The 20,563-nt window shown below is 39.8% G+C and overlaps 1 protein-coding gene across 4 annotated transcripts in view; it reads left to right on the top strand.

The window, feature by feature from the left end:
- ano3 (anoctamin 3) overlaps positions 1 to 20,563 on the top strand; it is a 511,995-nt gene that overhangs the window by 298,650 nt on the left and 192,782 nt on the right. For 3 of the 4 annotated variants that reach the window (XM_059652166.1, XM_059652165.1, XM_059652164.1), the window contains exons 3-7: positions 1,368 to 1,481; positions 9,108 to 9,235; positions 11,834 to 11,992; positions 18,329 to 18,429; positions 19,149 to 19,193. In XM_059652166.1, the coding sequence (XP_059508149.1) occupies positions 1,368 to 1,481; positions 9,108 to 9,235; positions 11,834 to 11,992; positions 18,329 to 18,429; positions 19,149 to 19,193 (547 nt within the window). The remainder of the gene's footprint in view (positions 1 to 1,367; positions 1,482 to 9,107; positions 9,236 to 11,833; positions 11,993 to 18,328; positions 18,430 to 19,148; positions 19,194 to 20,563) is intronic. The other variant, XM_059652167.1, reaches the window with a different exon arrangement.

Genomic DNA, 20,563 nt, shown 5'->3' with positions numbered 1-20,563 from the left:
ACCCATTATTTTGCTTTCCATATGATAATCTTGTTAAACAGTCATTCTCATGCTTAAGCAACGCTCAATTTTAAATGATTTTTCTTATCATTCATTTACGGGATAAGGATATCACTGGCTAGGCAGCATTTATTGCCCATCCCTAATTGCCCAGAGGGCAGTTAAGAGTCAACCACATTGCTGTGGGCCTGGAGTCACATGTAAGCCAGACCAGGTAACAGTGGCAGTTGCCTTCCCTAGGGGGAGTTAGTGAACCAGATGGGTTTTTCTGACAATCGACAATGGCTTCTTAGTCATCATTGGATTCTTAACTCCAGATTAGTGGTTTTTTGTTGTTTGTAAATTTGGCAAGTGGAGGATCATGTAGGCAGATTCAAACTTGTCCATGTTGTATAAAATAGTCACTACTTGAAAGTACTTGACGTCATGAGGTTTTCAGGTATTGGGACATAAAGGACTGTATTTCTGAAAGCCCAGGTTTAAGTCTCACCTGCTTCAGAGGTGTGTAATAACATACCAGCAAGTAGGAATGGTAAATGTCCCTGAAATATCACAGATGGTTCTTGTAGAAAACAACACTATATGAGAGTAGACGTTGACACCAAGAGTGGAAAAGTCCAATATTTGAATGGAGGGAGATTGTAAAACTCAATGGTGTAGAGAGATCTGCAAGTTCAGGTCTAAGAATCACAAACAAAAACACAGTGCTGGAGAAACTCAGCAGGTCTGACAGCATCTGCGTGAAGAGAAAGAGTTAACATTTCGAGTAGGGTGTTAATCAGAGGTCAATTCCATGAGGCTATTATGCAGGTACAGCAAGTAATTAGGAAGGCAGATGCAATGTTATCATTTATTGTAAGGGTTGTCAGTGAATTTCTGGCACTGAAGATGGATAACTAATAGATGATAGAGCCAAAGGTTAAAGGTGCAGACAGAAAATGGAGGAGACCAAATCGAGATCAGCGCAAACATTCATGGTAGAGCAAGCTCATTGGGCCCGATTGCCTATTCCTGGTCCTAAGCCCACTGTCCTGCTGAAGGCCCTTACCTCTGATATTTCCCACCTAAATCTCACTACATTTTTGTTTTGTTTAGGATACTCCTTAAAACGTACCTAACTGACGAAGATTAGAATCACCCGAGAGTAACACCATTTTATGAGACTCGGTGTCATATTTTGGTTTGTAATGCTTCTTTTGTAGCACCTTGTGATTTTTCCAGTGTTGAAGACTCCCTGAGGGTTGCAAATTGTACAAAAAAGTGTCACTTGCTAAAGTACCTCACCTGTTTCATTCATACTTTTGTGAAATTATTTGCTTGCATATTTAAAATTGTCCTCACAGATTTTTTTTGCCTTTTCTTTGCAGACATAGTTCCAGACCCTGTCCCAGATGAGTGTGTTTTGGGATATAATTCCTGTCAACAGTGCCATTCCAGTATTTCACCACAAGGGCCTCTCAATGACTGTGTTGCTTGCTTAGGTATTCATTGTTTCAATGCTAAGCAAACTAATCGTGCTGTTTGTAATAAAAGGTTTTAAGACAGCTGTTTCAAATCTCAATGGGAAGAAGATTTGGCTGCCAATTTTAAATGTCCAGTTTCCATTAAAGGTGTGATATGAACAGTGAAGTGTTGGTGCCAAGTTCAGTAAAGAGTAAACGCAGCATTCTGGAGATTATTATTGACACTGCTGCTTTAAGCTGGCCCTGCTGTCTGCGAACTCGTCTCAGCTGCCTCAGACTGTGGATGTCTGCACCTATATTCTGTCTGAGGCTGCTTTCTCCTTGTCACTGAGTAAGGCCTTTCAAATCCTCAAGAAATGTAAAGCTAATTTATTTATATCTGTATGTAGAAGGTTCTCAAACACAGCTCTCTGCATACAGACTCATTCAAGACCAATCTTCCACTGCCTACTGATGCTGGAGTCATGTCATCACTGATTCATCATACTTGATGTATCTTGTTATACCACATTCACAGCACCACTCCCCACCCCACCCTATCTCTAGTAATTCACCTGCACCTACTTACGTAGTCTTTGTAATCTTTAATGCTATTGACATTGCTACTACAGTTAACATTGTTGCGCTCCTCACTGCAATATTCTCCTCTCTTCAATGTCTCGGTCTAACAGGTCAAGACAGTCTGGAACTGTGCCCAGATATTTCAGTCTGGTTCACCTGAGGGTGATGGTTATGTACCGTGTCTATCATAGTTATACTATTCCTGTATTTTGTCAAATGTATTCTAGGTACAGTTGTGTCATATAATTTGATAATCATACTCAGTCTCACTTCCTGCCCCAAGTAAGTCCAATGCCTGATAACAACAGGCCAAGCAGCTCTTGAGATTGATAACTCAGGAACTGCTGGGCCTGCTGTGTTCATCCAGCTTCACATTTTATTATCTTGGATTCTCCAGCATCTGCAGTTCCCATTATCTCAAGTCCAATGCCTTCCTGTCCCATCGCACTATCCGTTGAAATGCTCCAGCAATATGAAACCTCAGTTAATCAGGTTCCCTGACGAACACAGCTTCTGGCTCCCTGTCTCATACTCAGACTTTCTGCCCTTGTTTCACAGTTGACTGAGATTCCAGCCTGTTTAACATAGAACGTTACAGCACAGTACAGGCCCTTCGGCCCTCGGTGTTGTGCCGACCTGTCATACCGATCATACCGTCTATAAGTTTGCATCACCTGTTGCTTTTTGCCAGGGCTTCTCTTCAGTTATTTTACCTTTTTGTGATCTTGAGTTTATGTTTAGTTTCAAATTGTTCGAGAACTGGTGACCGATTTTAATATTCATGCCGCTAACAATTCAATTGGCAGATACTCATGATGCAATTGTGTTGCTCTGTAACTGAGTCAAGCTCATTCCCAGCCTGGGTTCTTGAAACTTCTCTGTCTTGGACGGATCTTCCCTTTCTGCTTGACTGAGGATGGAGAACATGTCATATGATCAATGCCCACTTTCTGAACAAACTTCCAAAAATCCTTCTGCATGAATTGGTATCCATTGTGCTCTGGTAATTCTTCTGGAAAACTGTGCGTTTCCTTTTCATGGTCTTGACCTCTGCATCTACTTTAGCTAAATGATGTTATGCCTCTCCGATCTGTCTTGAATAATAGTTGACCTGGAATAAATATTCCTTCTGAAATCAGATAAGCTCATTGCGAACCTCTCCAATGATGTTCCTGGAAATCTTGATGAAATCGTTGCAGCTGTACTTGGCTGTATATGGCCCACATGTATCACGATGAAATGCAGCTCTGTATGTCTTTTGAAATGTCTGACCACTATACGGATTGTCATGCCTTTTCCCTGTGCTTTGTGGAAACCGGATACTCCCCATGGAGTTTCAGTGGGATTTCTTTTCACATCAGTTTTGCTACAAGCAGTACATCTTCCATTGTTGTCCAGTTTTTATTTTTGCTTATGGCTCCATTTCAGCACATGGTTTGCTGCACAATATTTTGACCCCCCCCCCGCCGCAACCTACAGGCACAGAGCACCACACCCACACACCATACCACCTTAGCGAAAGAGCTGTCTGACCTATGTGCAGTCCTTGTCAGATTTTTGACATACATGTACTTTTATTCGGTTGCATTCTCTTCAAGTCTCTCGCTGTCTGGTAAAGTGTTGGCTATAGCCTTAAAACAAGATGTTACTTTTGCAAGAATAAGATCCTCTTTTTCTACTCACTTCTCTATTTCTCATGTATGTACCTACCCTTACTTGTGTTTTGAATGGAACATAGATTACGCACTCATATCTCACCAGCCCAAGCCTCAATCATTCCACATGTGGAGACATGGTTGAGATGTCCTTCCAGCCCAATACACGGGTTGCCAAAGACACGGTGTCCATCTCAATCTGAAATTTGTGTGAAATGATTCGAACCTTTCACAGTCCCAAGGAACTCTTTGGTTATATACTTCTGTTTAGTCACCAGCTTTAAAATAGATTCCGTTTTCACATTCGATCAATTTACACTTGAATAAGGACAGCTCCTAGTCCTGTGGCAGTAGAGAGAATAATCCTGGATTTTAATGTACTGAAGCATCAATAGAAGGTACCATCTCATCATAGAATCCCTATAGTGTAGGAACAGGGCCTTTCGGCCAACAAGTCCACATCGACCCTCAGAGCATCCCATCCAGACCCATCATCCTATACCCCAACTAAAATACACATCCCTGGACACTGTGGGCAATTTAGCGTGGCCAATCCACCTAACCTGCACATCTTTGGACTGTGAGAGGAAACCGGAGGACCCGGAGGAAACTCACACAGACACGGGGAGAATGTACAAACTCCACACAGACAGTCGCCCAAAGGTGGAATCGAGCCCAGGCCCCCGGCACCGTAAGGCGGCCGCGCTAGCCATTGAGTCTGTTTTTGACTCCAATACAGTTGCTGGTCTTGTTTTGCAAGCTCAATAACAAATTGAGTAAGACTGACTGAGTTGGGGGTAAAAATTCCCACCTGATTTATTGTGCCCAAAAACCTCCAATTATATTCTGTGTACTTCCGACAGTTTTGAAAATTCAGTGAAGATTCTCATCTTCCTTTGATCCACCATGATGCTCTAATCTTGGAGGCTGTGTCCTTGAGCTGTAATCATAATCTAAAGAATTAATGCTTCTCATTCAGCGTAAGGCCTGTGTTCTGTTGCACCATTATTTCTGAAGAAGGGTCCCAACCCAAAATTTCAACCTTTCTGCCCCTCTGATGCTGTCTGGCCTGATGTGTATGTCCGGTTCCACGCTGTGTTATCCCTGAAAATCTTGTTGTGTTCAATCTTCATTTGCCATGCTCTGGGATGCCATCCATGTGGAAAATGGTTCCCAGTCTCCCTTCCAGGATTCCAGAAACTCTGTAGAAAATCTGTGATGTGGTGGAGATCCCAAATGGTTGAAGGTTGAAGTAATACCATCTGATTAATGAGATTAATGCAGTCAGAAAACTGGACTCTTGGTTTCCAGGCTTGTGCCAGAATGCATAGTGTTGTTAGAAACCAGTTTGCCACTCTATTATCAGTAGACAAAGTGAGCTGCATTTCCCTTCTTACTCCTTTGACTGAGTAAGACCCACACACTGTCTTGGTTCTTCATTTATCTTGGAAATGGTTACCAGCCCTGAGCACCATTGTGACAGTTCTGTCACTGATGATATGACATCCAAGCTTTCTAGCTGAGATTTTACTTTTCCTTTCAAGGGATGAGGAACGTTCCTGGGAGAGTTTAGCATCTTTAGGTCACTTTAGCATTTCCTTGAAGAATACCTTGCTTCAGTTTGCCCGACGTTTTGAATAATTTCTTATATCCTTGCTGCTTTTCCCTCCTGTCTTCATCTGAAGTATCGCATCCACTTTCTCTAAGTGACCTAAACAAATACATCAGTGCTTCAAATGAGATATTCTCATTCCTCAGTGTATGTACTATTTCACTGATCTTTTCTCCCTCTAAGACTAATAGTTGTGATTAGATTAGATTAGATTCCCTACAGTGTGGAAACAGGCCCTTCAGCTGTACCCAAACATCAGAATACTTCTGCCTCCTGGATCTTGAAGTTTTATGTTTGTTGGGCTGATTCTCTCAGACCTCAACTGTGGCAAGCTGTCTGCCTGTAACGAATTTAATTTTATTGAGCTTTTCATTGTATGATTTGCATTTTTCTCAAAAAATCTCCTTTTGCAGGAGCTTTATTTATCATTGTTGGGGTCTTAAAGGAGGTGTCAACTTTGGCGATTCTCTAAAATAGACACTTACAATGCTGAGCTCCTCCTGCTGGACATTTATTGTACTACTAATTCTGCTTGGAGCCGCTTCTAGGCAGACCAGTTATGGTAATTGATACTGACTGTGCCCTTTGGCTTTCTGACATCATACGCTATTAAGAAGAATTCTCAATCTATCCATACTCACTGATTATGACCCTGATTTTTGCCTGTGCAGTGAATTTGTTGGACTCTTCTAGTGTTACAGCCTCTTTAGATTGAAGAAAGTTGATAATCTCTTATCTCACACGTCAATTCCTATATGGCCGTTAACCAGTTCATCCTTCAAAGCTCTGTACATGCAACATCATACCAGACAATATAAACCTGTTAAAATGCCTCCTGTTAATTCTCCCAAATACAGAGATTGTTGATTAATTCTCACCCATTCTATTTCTAAAATTCTTTTGGGGCAAAAGAGACACGTATTGTGGCCTTTAATCAATGCATCACACTCCTTGGTACTTACTTCTCTACATTGTCTTATGAGAATATTGTGGGCTATTGCTACTTTCAGAGCTCCCACTTCCCATCTAGTGATGGGCCTTCTGTGTTACCACATGGCTGAGGTAATAGCAAGGTCTCTACTGGATCTGCCATCCCTATGGATTGTAGCAGCTAAATTACCCAGGGTGAATGATTTTTTTCTTTCACCTTCTCAATGTAGAAGTGTTGCAATTCCTGATGGTTTTCTTTCCAGTGCTTTAGTATCCTCACACTCTCTAACACTGCAATCAAAGTTTTCCACGTTTTTTTTTCTGCCTCTGAGCCTTCTCCATTCCCAGTCCTTTTCTTACCCTTAAACTTCAGAAAATTGCAACTATATAACAGCAACAATATCAATGTCTTCTAGTCGACTCTAGTGGTCCATGTAAAACAACACGTCCCTCTGACTGTCTGTGTGGATCTCACGCCCAAACAGCCGCTGCCTGCCATATGGAACGTTCCCTTTTAATCAGTGTCTAACTTCAGATCCTGATTCTGTTTTCTATTCCCCTCGCTGCCACCATGTTTTATCTTCGAACTTTAAGCCAATGTTGCTGTCTACTCTTTGAGATATCTGTGTTAAATATCTCTGGGCTTGATTGTTTAAACATACACTTTCCCTGAAGCTGCTTGCTCCTTATTGCTAGGTGAGGCTTTTCCACTCATGTTCTTTAACGTTTCTTTACTTGAAGCTGTAGATTATCACACACAGCTGTCTGGTGTAATATTTAAGATCTCTCTCTTTCACATGTTCCATGATTGGTGCCTTGTCTCTGACTGATGTCATGTGATTAATTACAGCATCATGTTATATGAATGCCATTGCACATCTGTTTGTAATCCACGCTAGTAATTTAACTTCAGAAACAATATGGAAACACATGGATACCGGAGGTGACTTTAAGTTGGATTGTGAACCATTAAACCCAAAAATGCAATAAGGTTCGTAGAATAAATATAGAGAAGTTCACACAAAAAGAAATCTATGACAAGGAAAATTCAAGATAGGTATTGCACATTGCAAAGAAGATGAGGATTTAAAAGACATAGCTTGTGCAAATAGAAAAGCTATAGGCAAGCTCTTATCTCAGAAATCACTAGCATCTGCAGTTCCTGCTATCTCCAGAAAGGATCAGAAATAACAAGGTGTAGAGCTGGATGAACATCAGCTTTCCTGGTCCTCTGGTGCTGCTTGGCCTGCTGTGTTCGTCCACCTCTACACCTTGTTATCTCAGATTCTCTAACATCTGCAGTTCCTACTACCTCTAGAAAGTGATGGGCCTTCTGTGTTACCACATGGCTGAGGTAATAGCAAGGTCTCTACTGGATCTGCCATCCCTATGGATTGTAGCAGCTAAATTACCTGGGCACTGGAAAGAAAACCATCAGGAGACTTTGAAGCCTAGCCGTGAGAAAAGGATATCCTGGAGAGTAGAAAGAGAATTGAAACACTTCTATATTGAGAAGGTGAAAAAAAAAACAAAGGATTGTTTATAGCAGCTTCAATACTTCATGTGGGATCTTCCTGGAACAATGATAAATAAAGTGAATTGAATATTTTAAGTAAACTTGAATTTCTATTTGTCCTTCATGACCATTGGATGCTCGAAAGTGCTTTACGGCCAATTATACTTCTGAAGTTTAAGGATTGTAATGTAAGGAATAGAAATAGTAACATGACAGAAACTGGTTAAACGTGACAGCATCCAGTTAATATAGTCAACATGACAGTAACTAGTCAATCTTGTCAATGTGACAGTGACTAATTAATCTCTTCTCTTTCTGATGTTGCCTGAACAAGGGGTAAATACTGTGAATAACTTCCCAGTTCTTCTTTGAGGGAGGGCTTTTACATTAACTCATGAGGACATCTAGGGCTTCAACTCAAAGATGGCATTTCTAACAAGGCTGATTCTCTGAGTGCTGCAGTCAGGGATCAGGCTTGATTTTGACGGTCAGGTTCTGGAGTATGCAGTGGCTTTCAGACACTGAAGGCATGCATTAACTGAATCATTAACTGTCCTGCAGTGTCAGGTTATAGTTTGACAGTACATCAGTTATTATTATTTCCTGCACCGGTTGAGGCTATCATGAAGGACTCTCCTCAACCTGTTCCCTCGTCTGAGGCGAGGTGACCCTGAGGTTAACCCACCACCAGTTGCCCCTCTCTAATGACAGGGTAGGCCTTTGGTCCTTTGGGACTGTGGTAACTTTACCTTTTTCCTCACAACCTAGCCAGAGCACATTTTGAGGATCACACTCAGCCATCGGGTCTGAGCTTTCTCAGAATGCATTTTTAGTGTTTTACTGGAGCTGATGGAAACTATTCAGACCAGGAAAGTATCCCACGTGGAGCTACTAAAAAAGAACACAAGCCACTTCTCCAGTGCACATGAGTGAACTTATTTAATGACTTAACTGTGTCCAAGGTAGAGAGGGTGTCCCTGTGGACTGTGTTCTGTAGCAGTTAAATATGAGAACTTACATTTACACTAAATTGACAAACTTAATGAACTCTGTTCATTTGTTCTGCTAAGATGCTTTGCTGAATGCGAGTTTAAAATGATAAACATTTTATGACAGTGAAATCTTTTAATACATTTAATAGAGTGTCTTACATGATTAAAAAAAGCCACTTCACTCTGCTTAATAGAACAGTTACAATGCTAGCAGCTGTAGTATGAATCTATAATGATTAACACAGTAAACATTTCTGAATTTTGTAACAGTGTGTAACAAGCCCCAGAAAGTTGCAGCCAGTTTTTGCAGTTCAGAAGTTGAGTTGAGAACTCTCTTAAAAAATAGCCAATTGGTAAGCTTTACCTGTTGTTTTGCAGATGAAGTGAAGGAGTGGAGCGCCATAGAGTCTGAACAAAGAACGTACGATTCTCGGAGTGATCATGACTTCCTCATTCAAAACACATTAAATCGTCAGTTATCAGAAACTCAGGATGAAGAGCAAGTGGTATTATTTTTCTGTCACATCTTTAATGGAGTGCGTTATGAGGAGACCTCGAATGATCACAGCTCTGCTCATTTCACAGGATCCCTAAAGTGTGGAAGCAGCCATTCAGCCCATTGAGTTCATACCCCACCCCTCCAAAGAGTACCCCACCCAGACCCTCCCTACATTTCTCATGGCTAATCCACCTAGCCTGCACATCTTTGGACTATAGGAGGAAATGCACCCAGACACATGCAGAATGCACAGACTCGACACAGAGTATTTCCCGAGCATCAGATTGAATCCAGGTCTCTGGAGCTGTGAGGCAGCAGTGCTAACCACAGAGCCACCTTGCCATCCCATTCTAGCTTTGCCTACATTTATTATGCTGATGGCATAAGAGGAAAACTGGGGTAATTTTGTTTTTGTTTTACAGCCTGTGTAATGACCCGAAAGGACAGGTCACTTGTCAGTAATAGAAGACATCTGATTTTTTATCACCTTGATTTCAACAGAAGCATTTCTGTCTCACAGCTTTACTACTGCTGTCTTCTTCCTGAGCCATCTCAATATTTTTTCTCCCTGCAAAAACATCTTATTAATTGAGTGACTCACTCTAATGAATGATGCCTGTCCTCACAATGCAAATATGATTATGAAGTATTGATAGTGATAGATATCACTTGAAAGACCAGGCACTGTTAGTCAATGAGCCATTGCTCAAGTACTGGGCATAATGCCATTGATCTCGTGAGAGACCTTTAACTTAAAACATTCACTTTCCTCTTAGATGTTATTAAACAAAAGATGGAGGATCCACTGGTAATGTCACTTGACGAGTAACCCAGAATCCCAGACTCATGTTCTGGGAAGATCAATTTGAATCCCACTGTGGCAAATGGTAAAATTTGAATTCACCAATAATCAGGAATAATAAACAGGTGAGATTGACAGCCCTTGACATCAAGCCTGCCTTCGACGTAGCATGGCAACAAGAAGCCCTGGCAAAGCTGGAGTCAATGGGAGACAGGGAGAAAACTTTCTAATGATCGGAGTCATATCGGACACATAGAAAGATGGTTGTGTTTATTGGAGGTCAGTCATTTCAGTCCCAGGAGATCTCTGCAGGAGTTCCTCAGGGTAGTAAACCAACTCTCTTCAGCTGCTTCCTTCCATCATAAGGTCAGAAGTGGGGATGTTTGCCAATGATTGCACAATATTTAACACCATTCGCAACTTCTCAAATATTGAAGCAGTCCGTGTTCAAATGCAACAAAATTTGGACAATATCCAGGCTTGGGCTGAAAAGTGGCAATTAACATTCACTGCCACACAAATTTCAGGCAATGATCATCTTTAATAAGAGCCAGTCTAACCCCTGACATTCAATGATCACTGACTTTCCCACTGTCAACATCCTGGAAGTTACTTTTGACCCGAAACTGGAATAACCATGTAAGTGCAATGGCTACAAGAGCAGGTCAGAGGCTAGGAATACTGCAGCAAGTAACTTACCTCCTGACTCTCCGAAGCCTGTCCACTGTTAATAAATCATGGGGTTACCCCCCCCCCCCAAAACTTGCCTCAATGGGTACAACATCCAAGAAGCTTCTAACATCCAGAACAAAGCAGTCAGCTTGACTGGCACCGCATCCAGAAGCATTCACTTCCCCCACCACCATAGGAAACAAGTTGTAGAATTGTAGAAGCATTTAGCTGTTTGATAGTGTCAACTGAAGGTTTTGAATTCGATGCTCTCTCGCTGTAGACCTATGGGCACTGTTTCCAAGTTTTTGTTCCCTTTGGAAAGCTACAATTGCATCTGCTATCACCGTCCTTTTTGTCGTTGCACATCATTGCAAGCCCCTTCTAAAAGAATTTCTCCTCATCTCCCCTTTAGTTGAAATAAAGGCTACGGCCAAAATTAACCCCTTCTCTGACTAAATGTAACCTACACTTTTCATTGGAGCTTCTTGGTCAAATGAATGCGATGATTTTCTAAAGCAGTGGTCAAAAGTAATTGCAAAGTTTTTTTTTCTATAAAAACAGCCCGTGTAGAGAGAGAGAACCAACACCATAATTGTTCCCAAATTATCATTTTTTAAAATCAGACTGTATATCTACAAAAGTACACAGTCAAGTCAAATTTAACAAGTTTCTTGAAGTTGTCAATTTCTTTTTGTACAATTTTTCATCTTGTCAAATTATAACATGAACCAGATCCTTACAGGACAGGAGCAGGCCATTGTTTTTGCATTGGCTCTCAAAAGTGCATTATAACTTTGTGCTAATTTCCTAGCTTTTCCCTGTCCCCTTATGCATTGTTTCTATTCCAGTAACCATCCAATGCCCTTTTAAATGCCTCAATTGATTCTGCAATCACCACCCCTCAGAGGGGTGCATTCCAAATCTGGACCACTCGTGTGAATAAGTTTTTACTACATAGGGTTTGTTGTTTTCTCTACTAATGATAAAGAATATCAACTGAAACCAGTGAAGAGTAGAAGCTGTTAGGGATAGCAAAAGGGAATAAGAATGCCTGAAACATCTTTTTAAGAATAGTAATTCTGATCGTTCCTGCCATTTTATTTGACACTGCCCCTTGTATCTTTTGCCTAGGATGACAAATGCTCAGAGATGTCATTTGGTCTTTACTTCAAAGATGGGAAGAAACGGATTGACTACATTTTGGTCTATAAGATATCAAGTATACAGGTAGAGAAGAGGAACACCTTCGAAAGAAACCTGCGTGCAGAAGGACTGCAGCTGGAAAGAGAGGTGTGAACAAAACAAAGTTAGTTTGAATGGAGAAGGAGGTCTAGCCATATAAAAAGAATAGAAGTCAATTCCTGTTTCGTTTGGAACGAGTATTCAGGGCCTCTCCCACCTCAGTGTCCGTTTAGCCTCAATCTCTCTTTCCTTCCATTCCATTATGGAGCTCCCTTTCCTTTTTCTCTCTTTCTGCTTTCTCTGCCTCTCTACTTACTTACAACCTGGCCCTTGTGCTGATACAAAAGGGCTGCAAGCTGAAAGGTCAGTTCCTCCCTTATCTATTGATCTGAGTTATCTGTCTATTGTCTGGCTTTTATTTCAGATTTTTAATATCTATTCAATTTGCTTTCACATTAGATTATTTATAACAGACTTTAATGTCACTAAGTTCAAAAGTCTCTATCGAAGTTTCTGCTGTGTTTGCACTCCCCTCTGTCTATATTTCATTTCACTCTATCTCGCTTGCTGTTCCACACGCTTTCTCACATGTTGTCTCTTACACACACTCTCGTGCTTTTTGTGCTGTGCTCTCTCTCATGCTCACTCTTGTGCTGTCTCACATGATTTCACACATGCTGTCCCTCACGTGCTGTCTTTTTTGCACTCTGTCTCATGAGCTACCTCTCTCGTGCTTTTTCTTGCTGTCTGTCACACACTGTCTCCTACACTCTCATTCATGCTCTCACTCTCTTGCATCGCTCGTGTGTTTTCTTTTTCTTGTGGTCTCTTTCTCGCATGCACTCTCTCTCACTTTCTCTCATTCTCTCTTTGTCTCTCTTGCTCTCTCAGGCTCTCGGTCTGGCTCTCACTAACTTGCAGTTTCTCGCTGTCTCTTGTGGCTACTCTCGCTCTCTCGCGGGTCTCTCTCACAGTCTCTCTCTCTTGCACACTTTCTCTGTTTCTTGTTGTCTTTCTCACTCACCCATTCTCCATCTGTCTAATGGTTTCTGCTCTCTCTCTCTCTCTCTATCGCTTTTATGCTCTGCATTGCATGTTGACATGTTGACAGACTGACATGTACTGCTGTTAGCAGTAAGTAGGAGCTATGGATGAGGAAAGGCTCAGTGATTAGACCCTGTGGGGAAGACAGCCTGGCAGCAGTCTCAATCTGCATTCCCACATTGTACTTGGAAGTTTGGGTAAAGCAAGAATCAAAATCCATTTAGTTAGGAAGAGAAGAAGTAGTTTGAGAAAAAATAATTATGCAATAAATTCATGGTTTTGTACCAATAAGCACTTATTCATTGTAGGATAGAGGTCTAGAACCATGAGAACGGATCTAAATAAAACATATCCCTTGATCAATAAGCTATGAGCCAGTTGAATTGGAAGAAACTGAAGATTGGCAAATATTAAACATACGTTCACTGACTGAGTTCACTGAAGTCCTTTAGGAAAGGAAACCTGCTGTTTCTGTCTGGTCTGACATACACGTGACTCCAGACGCACAACAATATGGTTGACTCTATGGGAAATTAAGAATGGACAATAGGTTTAGGACTAGCCAGTGATGCCCGCATCCTGTGACTGAATGGATAAAAATCATTAAAATATTCTCAGCAAGCACTTGTGCCATTTAAGAGAAAATTTGATGACATTATGTAATTTTAGAAGCTCGTTCATTGAAGATATTTGCTTGTAGCTCCATTTATTTTCTAGTAATCTTGAAAATATTTGAAAAGACTAGCCAATTTAGTAAGGGATCTACATGTATTTATTAATTCCTTCTTTTCATTGAATGAGTATTGCATTCTGCAGTTCCTCCTGATCCAGATCAGTGTCTGTACAATGAGGAGACTTTAGCTATAACAAAACTGTCGAAATTTGGGTATCATTTTCAGGCAAAAAGAGCATTTTGTTGCCTTTTTGTTACTGCAATGACACTATGGTCGACCATGTGTCTACTTTTTATGTAAGAAGTGATCAGAGCATCATGCAGATTTATTTATTATAATAAACATGGAAGAAATATGTTTTACAGATTTTTTCACCTGATAACAATGGATTTTCTTTTTCTCTGTGAACTATGGATTTAAATCTATTCAGCAGTAACTAATTATGAAACAAGTAAGGGATGCGATTAGTGCTGAACTCTGTTTCACGAGGAGGTTGTTGTAATATCTATAATTATTTCTTAGCACAGCAGGTCACTTTGCGATAATTATTTCCATTACTTTAGTCTTTTCAGACAATGATTATTAATTAATATAATCCAATTCTCAAAAAGCCTTAGCCTTATATTCAGCTTAGTAAAACTGGGAAAATCAGTCAGCCCGTTGATTGATAGATTCCAATGGTGAAAAATGCCCTCAGGAATATTTAGATATATATACCTAGGATGACTTAATCAAAATGGCTGTAACATTTGAGTAATTTCATCGCTTTCTATTACAATTCTTACAAAGTCTTACTTTACGTAATATCAGTTGGTTCCTCATCAAAGTTATGAAACACCTTACAATCAATGTTTCTTTTTAAACTATAGACCCACTGTGTCACTGTTATTTAATACATTACTGCAAAACATTGTGACTGGATTAGGGATGTTGGGTTTAGCTATTAGGTAGGCATATGGATGATATTATAAGGTAGCAGTGGAGGTTAGATAGACGTTAGATTTCGGTAAAAGTTTGGCACAACACCGTGGGCCGAAGGGCCTGTACTGTGCTGCACCGTTCTATGTTCTATGTGCCTATTAAGTAAACAGTAAACAATTACTGCGGGAATACAATGTGATAGGTCAGATTGTGATGACGTCTAAAAGATATAACTTGTGAATTTGATGCAGAGTGGAAAGATGCGATTTTTTCTCGATATCTTTTTCTTCAGCTTCCATAAGCTGCTGACTGTTCAAGGCTTTAACAAGGTGATTGTTTAGTGAATTTGTTTTAAAACATTTGGCTCCTCTAAACTCACACACAGTTGTTTAAGCTAAAACTGGAAATGATACAAGTATGTCATCAAAATTAGACTTTGATTAAATAAGCTATTTGGTGATACTATAGACAACAGTTGAGTGATGCTTGTTCACTTGAAACCTAACCTAATAAAGATGACAAGGCAGGCACTTTGTTGCAATTGTAAGATGTGGGCATCAGTATTTCTTTCCCCCCTTTATTCATTAATGGGATGAGGATGTTGCTGGCCAGGCAGCATTTATTGTCCATCCCTAATTGCCCAGAGAGCAGCTCAGAGTCAGCCACATTACTGTGGGTCTGGTGTCACATGTAGACCAGACCAGGTCAGTTGCCTTCACTAAAAGATGTTAGTGAACCAGATGAGTTTTTCCCCAATAATCAGCAATGGATTCATGGTCATCATTAGCCTCTTAATTCCAGATATTTATTGAATTCAAATTCCACCATCTGCTGTTGTGGGATGTGAACCTGGGTTCCCAGAACGTTATCTGGGTCTCTGGATTCACAGTCAAGCAATAATACCACTAGGCCACCACCTCCCCTTATTATCCATGACATAAAATGTCCATCACCTGTCTGCAATTTGAGGAACTTTGAAACCAAGTTCATGCGTGCGAGTTACCCAGACACATTTTTTCAGAACATATAAACATAAAAGTGCATTGGCAAATAAGGTAACTATAGGAAAAAAGGAAGATAAAAGATACAGAGTTAAAGGCTTGTTATCTGAATATGTGCACCATTTATAACACGAATGTTCTATAACACACGTATAAATAAATGGGTATGATTTGACAGTCATTGCAGAAACATGGTTGGAAATGACCACAGCTGGGACATATAACATTTTTGAAAGACTGGGTGAAAGTGAAAGGAGGTAGGATGGTTCTGTTAATAAAGAATGAGTGAGAAATGATCTTTTTGTTCAGAGAATCAAAATGTAGAGTCCATTTGGGTGGAGGCAAGGAATAACAGAGGAATAACATCATTAGTAGGAGTGGTTTGAAGGTCACCTGGCACCATCTATACTGGGGCAGAAATACATCAACTAAAAATGGAGAATTGCAATGAAGTTTATACAATAATCATGAGGTATGGAATTGCACCCAAGATCCCTCTGTATATCAGTGTTCCATGGGGTCTGCCATTTGCTGTATACATCCTTTTGCATTTGACCTCCCAAAATGCATCACCTTACGCTTGTCTAAACACTATGCTTCATATCTCTGCCCAACTGATCTATATCCCACAGTATCGTTTGACAACTTTCTTTACTATCTACAACTCAACCAATTTTCATATTGTGTGCAAAATTATTAATCAAATCACCTAGATTTTCATCCAGATCATATATGTACAATACAACCAACAGATGTCCCAACACTGATCCCTGTGGAACACACTGGCCACAGACCTCCAGTCAAAAAAAAACAGCCCTCCACAATTACCCTCTGCCTTCTATAACTCAGTCAGTTTTGTATCCAACTTACCAACTCACCATGGATCCCATGTGACTTTATCTTCTGGACCAATTTACCATGAGGGACATTCTCAAATGCTTTATTAAAGCTCATGCAGACTAAATCCACTGCCCTATCCTCATCAATCATCTTCATTATTGCCTCAAAAAACTCAATCAAATTTGTGAGACAAATCCATCCCCCTTCTCCACATAAACCAATACTGACTGTCCCTAATAAGTTCATTCTTTTCCAAATGCAAGTAAATTCTGTACCTCAGTATCTTCTTCAATATTTTCCCTGCCACGGATATAAGGCTCACTGGCTGATGTATTCCTGGATTATCCTTCTTAAACAATTGGTTATTCTCCAGTCTTCTAGGAGCTCAGCATATAGACGCCTCTGTCATGGCCCCAGCAAATTCTCCCTTACGTCATTCAGTATTCAGGGATAGATTCCATCAGGTCCTGGGGACTTAGCTACCTTAATGTTTTACAAGACATCCAATAACTCCTTCTGAATATTGACATGTCCTAGAATATCAACATATTCCTCCCTAATCCCTGCCCTTCTCCTTGGTAAATACCAATGTGGTGTAATCATTAAAGACCTCACCCATTTTCTCCGTGTTCCACCCAAAACTTACTTTCCAGTATCCATGAGTGGACCTATCCTTTTGGTAGCTACCCTCTTGCTCCTAATGTATATATAAAATGCCTTGTGATTCTCCTCCCTCCTACTTTCCAAGGATATTTAATGGCCCCTTCTAGCCCTCCTAATTCCTGGTTTACGTTCTTTTCTGCTTCCTTTATGTTCTTCAAAGGCCTTGTCTGATTTCAGTTTTGGTGTTACAGAATGAGAAGTATTTTGCCTCAGTACCAGAACTGATGTCAATTTGGTAAGAATATTGATAAAACCAGTTAGCCAGACATATGGATCAATCTAACTTCCCTCAGTGTCCTTGAACCAAGAGGCTTGCTATGCTTTTTCAAAGAGCTCTTAAGAGTTGTCAACACTACAGTGGGACTGTAGTCACACATAAGGTAGATTCCCTTCCTTAAAGGACTTCATGAATCAGGTATGTTTTGTGATAATTAACTGTAGATTTATGATCACAATCCTTTTTCTAAAAATTGTTTATTGTAATGACTAATTAAATTTAAACTCCAACAGAGGCCGTAGTGGGATTTGAACCTGGGTTCCAGAAGATGAAAATTCACATTTGTCTCAGTGACATTTTCACTGTGTTACAGCTGCTGCTGAAATCCCCAACTTTAGTGTTTCCCAAACGTTTACCTCTCGTGACTCCATTTTGAGGGTTGAAAATTGTCACAACCACTCGGTAAGAAGTGGATTGCAAGCCCAAAAATTTTGGCTTGCCTAACTATTTGGACTCCTGATCATTCTGGGTAGCCCTGTCCTTTATAGCCCTTTTGACTACTGAATTACAAGAGGATAACTTCACTCACTCAAAAGTTTATTTTGGTTAATGGAAGCCATTTATTGCCATCCATGATTACAGACTTAACACAGGCATAGATTTGAAATGGTTACAGAAAAATTTAAATGGTGGCAGAATTAACATTTTTTCCTCATTTTGTAAATATTTTTAAAAATCCAATCTCTGATCTTTGCAATTTCTACTCATGGTATGATGCATGCAGAAGCAATATAAATTCATGTGATTGCTCGCGATATGTTAGTTATTTTGCCTAAGGACATTTCAGAAATGTAGTAATAAAACCAAAATTTAATGGGGCTTTTACTGTGAAATAATATTGCAATATTTTGATTGGCTATAGATGAAATAGTCATTTTAACACCCATGATATTTGTGAAAATGACACTAATCCTTCATTCATATTTGGTCAAAAATTTGCCTGAAAGTGACATAGATTTTTATTTAGAATTTTTTTGATAGCAATTTAATTCTTATTTATTAATTTTTCTATCTGCAACCTCAGCAATCACTCACAAATAGCGACATAATGTTTGTGAAACTCCACGCTCCTTGGGAAACGATTTGTAAATACGCAGAAAGAATGAACATCCACATGCCTTTTAGGTATTGTAATTGTCTTACTGTTTTTTTCAGTCTCTGTTAAATCGTTTATTGTTAACATGTGGTTTGGAACGTATTGGAATGGGAAGATAGGGAAGTATCAAGGGAGGGACGATGCTTAAAGTTCAGTGTTCCAGTTAGACCTGCTGGCTGGAGAGCCAGATTATGTTGCAAAGTGACATCAATTACTGAACTGGTTAATGTCACCATGAATGCTCAAGCATGCCTCTTTCCTGTTGACCCTCAAGTTAAACTCACAAACCTGTCATCTCTCTTGCTCATAAGAGTGTAAACTGTTGTGACTCTCATCGTATATCATTTGCTTGACACAAGGTTTTAAAATCACAGTTAACATGAGAATTGTTCACCTGCTCCAGTAAATAATACATTCTATAATAGTCGTACAATTGTTGCCAACTGTGAAATGTACAATTTCCATCCATATTCTTGGCACCTTCTCGGAATTAACTCAAGAAAACATATAGTAACAAGTTGATAGCTAAATTTTGAGCATGTTTCACAATGATCTCCTGCACTGTTAAATAGTAATGAACAATATTTTTTACTTAAAATGCATGTAATTGAGCATATGTGAATGATGTAATCATAAGATTCTCGTAATTTTTGCCTTTTTTTTCTTGCCACTTGAGAAAGACAGTGAGGAATGTTATTTCGTCTTTCCAAATCCTCCAGTCCTTAGTATTTTTTTCCTATTCTTCCAGGAAAAAATGTTATTACACTGATTGGAAGAACAAAGTGCTGAGCAGGTTGGTGGGTGCTGTGTAGTGTTTGTTAATAGCATCTCATAAAGATTCCAGTTGATAGCTGCAAATTCAGAACTGGGAGCAATCTGTGAAGTTGCTGTGTGGTGTAGTGAAAATTGTAAAACGAATAATAAATACAATTCAGAAACAGGTTACAGGACTTAAGTGACGGTCACATTTTAAGTGACATTAATACTGATGTACAGACCACAACTGCATACCTCACAAAGATTGATCAGGCTCTCGGTCATGTATTCAAATATATCACAACAACATTCTGAGATTTGGTGAGATATTTATGCAGAGTGGGATGCCTTTTTGTCAAGTCATACGTCAACCTGCCATTTTTCATCTGGTGATGTAGATGCGCTGCAATTATGCTCACTATTACAGATTCCAGAATGACTTGTGCTCGTGTACAAAACCATACTCTTACCATAAAGTGATACCCTGTCTTACAGCATTTCTGCTGTTAAGGATAAATCCTTGCAGTGAGCTTTGCAAAACAATATATAATTGAAGTTCAACTGTTGAAGAGTGTCTTAAAATAAATGTATCACACAGGCTGTTGATCCAAAAGAAGCAATCATTCGAGCATTCTTGCTTTTTTTGGATTGGAATTGTGGGATCTCCTGTCAGGGATACGACAGCTTGGCCTCTCTATTGTAACTGAACGGGAAATTACATTCTCCGAAGCCTCAGAGCTGAACTGCCAATCTGTAACACTCAGTCTTGTCAACCTGCTTTTGATGCAAACACACTCACAGAACACTTCCTTTTATGGTTAGCAACATTTCACTCTAAAATAGCACCAGTATTTTTGGACTTTTCAGTATTCATGAAGCACCGAAATTGATTGTTCCATAAAAATTCCTGTGATTGCATTTGTCAGGACATGGAACTTAGCTCCTTCCAAGTGATTCTATTATGATTTAGGAGCATTATTTTAGCTTGAAGTGTTTCCCATTTATTTCAGACAAATTCAGTGCGGAACATTAGGTTTACTTTCGACATTCACCTGCTGCTCTCCAGCCTGTGCTGAGGCATTGAGCAGTTATACCTACAAAATTGGTCTTGGGTACAATGCATTACTCAGTGTGTTATAGAATAGAAAAACATTTATTTGAGCACCAAGCCCTCGTACCGAACTTTGCAAGGCCAGATTTTCAAGGAGGTTAAAACTGTAGAAATTTGGCTTTGCTAATTTTTGATTTTTGCCACTTGCAATTGGCTCTAAATTATTCTACTCTGTGTTAATTATACAACAGGTTTATCAGGAGCATAAAACAGATTTTTTTTAATACAAGGAGACCTCCCTGGCCCTGATTAATCGGAATGCACCATTGATGTGTTCAAATTAGCTCATTTAGTGT

The sequence above is a fragment of the Stegostoma tigrinum genome, chromosome 17, assembly GCF_030684315.1.
Source record: "Stegostoma tigrinum isolate sSteTig4 chromosome 17, sSteTig4.hap1, whole genome shotgun sequence".
In the NCBI taxonomy this organism is placed as follows: Eukaryota; Metazoa; Chordata; class Chondrichthyes; order Orectolobiformes; family Stegostomatidae; genus Stegostoma; species Stegostoma tigrinum.
Note: the sequence above shows the minus strand (reverse complement) of the source record. Positions and strands in the feature narration are given on the sequence as shown.